Source organism: Branchiostoma floridae, chromosome 14 (assembly GCF_000003815.2).
Source record: "Branchiostoma floridae strain S238N-H82 chromosome 14, Bfl_VNyyK, whole genome shotgun sequence".
NCBI classification, from domain to species: domain Eukaryota; kingdom Metazoa; phylum Chordata; class Leptocardii; order Amphioxiformes; family Branchiostomatidae; genus Branchiostoma; species Branchiostoma floridae.
The window spans coordinates 3,737,881-3,746,568 of record NC_049992.1 but is presented as its reverse complement, the minus strand read 5'-3'; the positions used below and the strand labels follow the sequence as shown (position 1 = coordinate 3,746,568).

At 42.8% G+C, this 8,688-nt stretch overlaps 2 protein-coding genes across 2 annotated transcripts in view; both read left to right on the top strand.

Moving 5' to 3' along the window:
* Positions 1–3,519: 3,519 nt before the first annotated feature.
* Positions 3,520–8,410, top strand: LOC118430925 (F-box/WD repeat-containing protein 7-like). The gene is made up of 10 exons (XM_035841954.1): positions 3,520–3,540; positions 3,730–3,861; positions 4,346–4,526; positions 5,155–5,305; positions 5,716–5,837; positions 6,216–6,314; positions 6,589–6,675; positions 7,072–7,160; positions 7,717–7,764; positions 8,195–8,410. The coding sequence occupies exons 1-10, from the start codon at positions 3,520–3,522 to the stop codon at positions 8,393–8,395; spliced, it is 1,131 nt and encodes a 376-aa protein (XP_035697847.1). The 3' UTR covers positions 8,396–8,410.
* A 156-nt stretch (positions 8,411–8,566) lies between these two features.
* Positions 8,567–8,688, top strand: part of LOC118430924 — a 3,707-nt gene continuing 3,585 nt past the window's right edge. Inside the window, exon 1 of the mRNA XM_035841953.1 lies at positions 8,567–8,575. Within this exon, the coding sequence (XP_035697846.1) occupies positions 8,567–8,575 (9 nt within the window). The remainder of the gene's footprint in view (positions 8,576–8,688) is intronic.

Sequence of the window (8,688 nt, the reverse complement as noted above, 5' to 3'; positions counted from 1 at the left end):
ACTTTCCATAAAAATTAGTTTCGCGTCATTTAATACTAAAAAGTTTGCATATGTTTATTTATGTAGAATAGAGTGGAGCATAATAATTCAAAACATTGCTGTACTAAATATGGTTTTGTAATTTTGAAGGTAATTTTAGCTAAAACCCCAGTCAGACAGTGGAGCATTCCAAGATGGCGACGGGTCTGGACGGGGAAATCCGCAAGCTCCGCAAAAAGCTGCGACAAATCGAGAATTTGGAGCGGATGGACCGAGATCTGACCGAAGACGAGGAAACCAAGGTTTGTCTCGGGGTTCTTGAGATTTTGAGGGCCTGAAATACCCACAGGGCTCACAAAAAGGGCCACTCTAGAGGCCGCCGCCCCCAACCCAACGCCAAGGTTGTGCGGTCATGTCGCAGTTGTATTTATAAATTCTGGCTGTCGTATTAACGCTTAAACGTCGTCCAAAAGAGCTTTACATATTTTCCCAATTCAGTCTCTGAGGTAGCGATACTTCAACGTCACTTGTAATTTTATTTCTTGAACGATTTCCTCGTAGGGGCTTCATGAATAATTTCCCGATCAATCCATCAAAACAACGACCCCCGTGCGTCCTGGGAAAATTCTTTATCTTCCAAATTTCGGAAGATTTGATTTCCGTGGACGGTAATAATAATTCACTTACGACCCAGTCTCTGAGACGTTATGTGCACGCCAAAGAATATATCTTAATCTACGTCCTGGAGACTGGAACACGAATCTGACATCACCAAAGGTGTCATTCCGCGTAACATCTGACCTCACGTAACCTAATTTAGCATCATCCTCAGGGGACTCCTTGCGCCTCAACTCCGAGCAGATGTAAGGATCGGCTTCACACTCCATGTTTTACGCCTGTGTTTTGCAACATTCAAATTATTTGTACTACAGTATTTTCTAGGTTTGTAATTGTTGCAACATCAAGCGTAAAGCACCAAGAATGCATCTATCCTTCCATCTGCTTGGCGGTTACATTACAGGGGCATCAGCCATGCCTAGTGTTTGACATCACTGCTTATATTTATATACCGAGATGGAGACCAATAGTTAAACATTATTACATCTGGTATGGTATGTTACAATGTAAACCTGACTGACCCTTGAAATACAATGACACTTTATAGCAAAGAGAGCACTGGTGAATCATTTTAGGACAATTTGAAATGTTGTCAGAGCAGATTGGGTAAGCAGGATGTAGGGTATTGATTTTTTCAGGTGTTCTGTGGTGAGTCATAACAGTGTTCATTCATCCATTCAAAGAATCATTCATTCATCCATTCAATGGGTCATTCCTTCATCCATTTAATGAGTCATTCCTTCCTTCCTTCGTTCATTGTTCATTCAGCCATTAATTCTTTCATTCATGCAAATACACCCAGATTTTTATTATTATTTTTATTATTCATTCATTCATCCATCCATTCATTCATTCAATTGATCATATAATGATTAATTTTTTGTCTTCCACCTGCTTCCTGCCTGCCAGTCGGTCACTAATACTATGACATCATCAAGATAGCTCATATAAATGTACAACTGACTGTAGTTTGAAACAGGGCATGTCTGAACATGTCCCATTGTTGTTTGGATTACTTGTCACTAATTCTGGTCTAGAGTAATTCAAGGCTAGACCATTACTAGAAGATGTTCGCGAGGGCATTTTCCCCTCAGGTATGGCTTTAATTTAAATGTTTATTAAATTTATTTATTTATTTATTGGTTTGGCTGTACAGCACACACAGCCAGGGCTGCCAACTAGCCTGAGGCTATTACAAAGGGCTAGCCCTGCTGACAAAAACAGAACAATACAGGGCATTAATAGTAATACTATCATCTTTTGCCTCTCTTTTTCTTTCTGAGCTTTTGTCTCACCCGTCCTCTAGGTATCTTTTAACTAGTTTGAGATCTTAGGTGTTGATTTGGCCCTTCTCACGTGTGCAGTTGTCTAATACTTAGTAATAGGTTTGAGATACTAAAGAAGCTATAGAGCTTCTTGGCCCAGCTTTCCTTAGACTTTTTAGACTTAGAGTCTAACCCAAGGGGGTCAGTATATTGGAATTTCCCTGAGGGCATGTTGGCCCTAGAGTTGGGAAGCTGGCTTGCATGGACCCTGGAAATAGTATGGCTTTTAGGCAAGAAGTATCAGACTGAGCGTGATCTTTTGCCTCTCTCTCTTTTCTTTCTTGCTGAAGTTTTGTCTCACCCCTCTTGGAGTCTTTAAACTAGTTTGAGATCCTTTTTCTTAAGGTGTTGATTTGTTCCTTCTCACCTGTGCAGGTGTCTAAGAACTTTGACATCCTTTTCTTACCTTAAGATGTTGTTTTGTTCCTTCTCACCTGTACAGGTGTCTAAGAACTTTGACATCCTTTTCTTATCTTAAGATGTTGATTTGTTCCTTCTCACCTGTGCAGGTGTCTAAGAACTTTGACATCCTTTTCTTATCTTAAGATGTTGATTTGTTCCTTCTCCCCTGTGCAGGTGTCTAAGAACTTTGACATCCTTTTCTTATCTTAAGATGTTGATTTGTTCCTTCTCACCTGTGCAGGTGTCTAAGAACTTTGACATCCTTTTCTTATCTTAAGATGTTGATTTGTTCCTTCTCACCTGTGCAGGTGTCTAAGAACTTTGACATCCTTTTCTTATCTTAAGATGTTGTTTTGTTCCTTCTCACCTGTGCAGGTGTCTAAGAACTTTGACATCATTTTCTTATCTTAAGATGTTGATTTGTTCCTTCTCACCTGTGCAGGTGTCTAAGAACTTTGACATCCTTTTCTTATCTTAAGATGTTGATTTGTTCCTTCTCCCCTGTGCAGGTGTCTAAGAACTTTGACATCATTTTCTTATCTTAAGATGTTGATTTGTTCCTTCTCACCTGTGCAGGTGTCTAAGAACTTTGACATCCTTTTCTTATCTTAAGATGTTGATTTGTTCCTTCTCCCCTGTGCAGTCGTTTAAGAGGTTTAAGATCCAAGAGAAGCTACAGGAGCTTGTTGGCCCAGCTGTAATATCTATCTTTCCTTAGAGTCTAACCCAAGGGGGTCAGTATATTAGAATTTCCCGGAGGGCATGTTGACCCTAGAGTTGGGAAGCTGGCCTGCGTAGACCAGGATGGAAATAGTACAGCTTTTACTTTAGGCTAGAAGTATAGACTGACTAAGCATGATCTTTTGCCTCTCTTTTTTTTCTTGATGAAGTTTTGTCTCACCCCTCTTGGAGTCTTTTAACTAGTTTGAGATCCTGTTCCTTAAGATGTTGATTTGTTCCTTCTCACCTGTGCAGGTGTCTAAGAGGTTTGAGATCCGAGAGAAGCTACACGAGCTGCTGGCCCAGCTGCCCAAGAACAACGCCAAGGTGTGGTGAACTCTGATATTTTTATTTCAACTACATGGAAGCCTTGTCCTTGTTTCTGACATGACATCATTCATGCTTTAGAATATACTCCATGCAAGACTGTATTGCACCTTGAAATGGGGCTGTTCTTAAAGTATGTACCAGTAACATGATTGTGATAGGGTTGCATGTACATGAATTTTTATCATTGTTTTGATGTGTATATCATCGTCATCAGTCACAAGTATGTACCTGAATCTAACTTTGTACAAATGCTTTGTATGGCATGAAAACAATGACACGAAATATTAGATTTATTCATGTAATTGCCCTGTCATTGGAAATAACAAAAAAAAATCTGAATCTGAATCTGGAAAAGGTGCGACCCGAGGAGTCTCAGGCCGTGCTGTTCACCTCGGAGAGCAGGTCGTCAACTACAGAAACCATCCAGGCAGAGGTCTCCCTGGAGATGAAGAGACAACTGGAGGAGACTCAGAACGGAGACGTGCAGGTACAGACTGTTTGTTTGTTTGTTTGTTTGTTTGTTTGTTTGCTTGCTTGTTTTGGGAAGGGACATCTGGAAGAGACCCAGGAGGGAGAAGTGCCAGCATACGTATTAACAGGGAAGAGATGACTTGAAGAGACACAGATTTACATACTGGGCTTCCAAATATTTTTTTTTTACATACCTGCTCATGATCAGGTAATGTTTAGAATTGCTGTTGCTGTCCTTATGGACATGCTCCTCTCCCCCACGGCCACCTAACAAGTTGTCTTGTGAACTGCAGGCATATGACAGAAAACATAGTTTCAAACCTTTAATCTGCATATTTGAGGAAAACCCTAAGATTCTTATAACCATGCTGAAGTAGTCTTAAGGCATGAATTTGAATTGATTACAGGGTTAGGAAGCAAGGAGATCCTTCGAAGGTTAAACTTAAAGAGTGAGCTAGCAGTTTAACAGAAATCAACCTCATTTTTTTTACCCCCTTCAGACTGAGAGCGAGGCTGCAGGTGATGCTGACCTTGAGGGGACAGCAGACAGCACAACCCAGCCTGCCAAAACACTGAAGGTCGCCCCTGCCGGCGCAGAGGGGGAAACCCCGACAGCAGGACCATCCACCCCCACAGAGCCAGCAGCACCCGCACAGAAACCTGGGAAAACAGCAGCAAAAGGTACAACGTAAAATCTGTATTTCTTTATCTCTAAGACAATTCTATCTCTTGTATTTTCCCACTTGTTTGGGGTACTTTATAATTTTTTTTTTTTTCACATAAGGGAACCGTGAATGTTTTTGTCTTGTTTCTTCCTCTTCTTTTTTTATTCTTCTTCTCCAAACAAATGAGTTCAATGACCTCTACCAGACAGTTGGTTACTGGAGGTGTGTCAGATCTAGACACCCTGTAGTATAATGCAGCAACTGGCAGCTAGGAGTAGGAGAGAGCCAGAGGGGCTGGTCATCATACACAATGAATGTGATTGAGTAAGAATAAACAAGCAGTAATTTGTTAGACTAGACAACATGAAGGTACACATTACTGTAAATGTAGAAATGTTCGCTGTGGTTTTATGTTCGTGGTTTTCGCGGGGCAGTCTTATCGCGAACTTCAAACCACCGCAAACATTTTTCAAATACAGTATGTGACTACAGTGTATGGCACTACCACGAAGTTAAAACCACTGCAAACACTCCACTTTCTCTGTAACGCGAAATTAAATTGCCAAGAACTTAAATGTATTTACAGTATGTAATTGCTTGCAAATGTTACCTTTCTACATCATCCTTGTTGTTGATGTATCCAGACACGCCCCAGCCGAAGACCCCTGAGGAGAAGAAGCAGGCCAGACTGCGGCAGATGTGGCGGGGACTGCGCTTCTCCGTCAGTCTGCTCAAGGGGCACGAGGACGTGGTGACCTCCGTCAGCGCCGATGGGTCACTACTGGTCACCGGCAGGTCAGTGGAGTTACCTTTGACCTTTGTCAAAGCTGGGCAGTGGCAGGTTAGTGTCCTGAAGTCACCTTTGACCTCTGTCACTACTTGTCACTGGCAAGTTAGTGTCTAATTGCGGTAAAGTTAAACCTTTGTCAGCACTGTCTCAGACTTGTCAGTGTCCTACAGTACTGTAACCTTTGATCTTTGCCACTTCCGGTCACAGGCAGGTCAGTGTCCTAAAGTAACCTTTAATCTTTGTTACTGCTGCTCACGTTGGACAGGTCAGTGTCCTGCAGTAACCTTTGAGTCTTATTACTTACTGGTCACCTGCACCTGATCATCTGGACCTAGACTATACCAGTACCTAAATTTTCTGTACCAGTACCTACACCTAGTCTTACATAAACACTAGAGTTTCTGTTCTGTTGCAGCCGAGACACGACAGTGAAGGTGTGGGACATGAAGAAAGCTACAGAGAAGCGAAGTCTGGGCGGGCACACGGGGACTGTCACCTCTGTCATCCTGCTGTCACCCGACGAGAGCAGACGACTCAGTAAGTCTCACCTGTACGAAAGTTGTTTGTTGTTTTATTCTTTTTTCTTTGTTTGTTGGAAAAGAAAAATGGGGAAGGCATTCTGTTCTTTACTTTTACTGTTTTTTTGTGGTGTACTTCTTATTCTCCCATTGATTGTCCAATTTGGTCGTAAAATCATTAATAGTTTCAAGCATCAGCTGTAAGCTGTGGTGATGAATTCCAGTCCTTTACAGTCCTGACACTTAAACCTTAAAGGATTGACCTTAAGTCTGTTCTTAGCTAGTGGGACCTTTTTTGCACTTTCAGCTTGAAGTGTCAACAAAGACTGTAGTAATGGAACTGCTCTCATCTTGTGTAGATTGAAATGTCTGACATTGATGTTTTCTTTTTTTGTAGGTCTCCTTTATGATCTGTTTTCTGATTGGTCAGAGAAAGACAGGCTAGTAATCAGTGGTTCAACAGACTGCTCCATCCGACTGTGGTCCATCGGACGAGGTAATAAGACTTTGGTTACAGCAGCAGGCAGCATGTATGTGTGCGTGTGCGTGAGAGGTGTGTGCGTGTGTGTTAGTGTGTGTGTCTCTGTGCATGTGTGTAACTGATTCTACCCTGTGCCCCTCAGGTTGTGACTTCAGGTCTATCTACACCTACAGCTCTGTCCAGAGTCTGTGTGTGTGTGTGTGTGTGTCTGTGTGTGTGTGTGTGTGAGTGTGTGTGTGTGTCTATCTGTGCATGTGTGTAACTGAATCTATGCTGTGTGTTTCTCCAGGTTGTGACTTCAGGTCCATCTACACCTACAGCTCTGTCCAAAGTCTTTGCTACTCTGAGGAGGAAGGACTCATCATCTCAGGGTCAGGTAAGGACACACCTAGGTTCTTCTCTACATTTTTTCACTGTCTAAATAGCAGTTTCAAAGTCCTTCTACAACAACTGCTGTTTTTTTTCAAAACTGATGAATTGTTTCCCTGACAAATGTTTCACCTTCAAATACAACCCACATGCCTTCAAACCCAATACTTACCACCATCTCCTACTTAGTCCCCTATATCTCCCACCAACTTACTTCAGGGCCCAGATTTGATCTCTTGGCCTTGCACTTAGCAAACTTGAAAAGAGTACTACATGTTAAAGTTACTTGTAGTTTCTCAGTCATCTTTACCGACTTATTTCTGGAGCCAAAGTGAAGGGTTCTTTCTTGCCACAATGTGTTTTTATTGCAACATCTTGCTGATGTTGAAGTGTTGTGTTCCAGATGGAGGGAAGATTCAGGTCTGGGACTCGGAGAGCAGAAGTAACGTTCAGTCCATCCGGGGGCACAACACATCTGTCACCTGTCTACAGGTGGGTGGGGCTTATAAACAAACAAACAACACATCCGTTACCTGTCTACAGGTGGGTGGGAGTTCTAAGCAAACAAACAAACAAATCATCACTCACTGTGCTCTGCATCTACAGTCTTTGACGAGTCATGTAGCTGCATTCAGTCTTTCTTCATCTTTTTCCACTGTGCTCTGCATCCTGCAAGCTTCCTTAGCTCCTGGGGTTACTTGACTGTAGACAATGCTTTCAAATTAATCTGTGGAAACCATTGTGACACAAATACAAACCTGTGAGATACCATAAAATACAGACTGGTTTTCAATATTAGTCTGTTGTGTTCCTTTGATTTGTGGATCGTATTATAAACTCAAACTCAAAGTCCAAAGCATACATCATGGAGTAGTTGTCATTGGGTTATTGGGTGGACAGACTACTCTCTCTTGGCAGCCAAGGGCTGAGTTGTCAGGAGCTTACTACAATAGGCTGGGCTAGATAGCAAGGCTCTGGAACAGAGTCAGTGAGTCTGTTGTAGGGTTATGTACATGGAAGTGTGTTGAGCTAAGTTACTGTGTTTCAGGTGGAGGGAACCCACGTGGTGAGTGTGTGCGAGGAAGGCATCGTGAAGGTTTGGGAGATGTGTGTTGAGCTATGTCACTGTTTCAGGTGGAGGGAACCCACGTGGTGAGTGTGTGTGAGGAAGGCATCGTGAAGGTTTGGGAGATGTGTGTTGAACTGTGTTGCTGTTTCAGGTGGAGGGAACCCATGTGGTGAGTGTGTGCGAGGAAGGCATCGTGAAGGTTTGGGAGATGTGTGTTGAACTGTGTTGCTGTTTCAGGTGGAGGGAACCCACGTGGTGAGTGTGTGTGAGGAAGGCATCGTGAAGGTTTGGGAGATGTGTGTTGAACTGAGTTACTGTTGCAGGTGGAGGGAACCCACGTGGTGAGTGTGTGCGAAGAAGGCATCGTGAAGGTTTGGGAGATGTGTGTTTAACTGAGTTACTGTTGCAGGTGGAGGGAACCCACGTTGTGAGTGTGTGCGAAGAAGGCATCGTGAAGGTTTGGGAGATCCGCGACCAGAACCTGCATGTGGTCTACGTGAACGAGAGTGTGAAACTCGACCCCCCGGGCCCGCTGAAGGCGAGACCCATCCTCTCGCTCGCGTACGCCAACAACAAGATTTACTACGGAGACGACGGAACCAACATTAAAGTCCTGGACTGGAAGTCTGGTAAGCTGTCCTGTGGGCATGCCATATAGCAATAACTCATTGCACAAGCAACTGGACATGACTTTGGAAATGGTCAGACGTTTCAGGTAGCATTCACTACCTTTCGTCATATGAAACTGTTTCAAAAATCATATCCAGTTGTTTGAGTAATTGCTATAATGTATTTGGCATCTTATTACCTGGATATCTAACCTTTATTGATGTCTACTGTGGGTAATTTGGATATGCAGTCAGATCTGTCCATAGGGACCTATTTTTTTCCCCGTTGACACAAGGAATTGACGCATTACGAATTGTGTTTATTAACCACCCTTTTGTATAG

What these genes read in the sequence shown, in the direction of transcription:
- LOC118430925 (XM_035841954.1), top strand. Translation starts at nt 3,520, where the DNA reads ATGATTGTGATAGGGTTGCAT. An exon ending in TCACTACTGGTCACCGGCAG is followed by an intron (nt 5,306 to 5,715) that starts GTCAGTGGAGTT and finishes GTTCTGTTGCAG; the next exon opens with CCGAGACACGACAGTGAAGG. An exon ending in ACTGTGGTCCATCGGACGAG is followed by an intron (nt 6,315 to 6,588) that starts GTAATAAGACTT and finishes GTGTTTCTCCAG; the next exon opens with GTTGTGACTTCAGGTCCATC.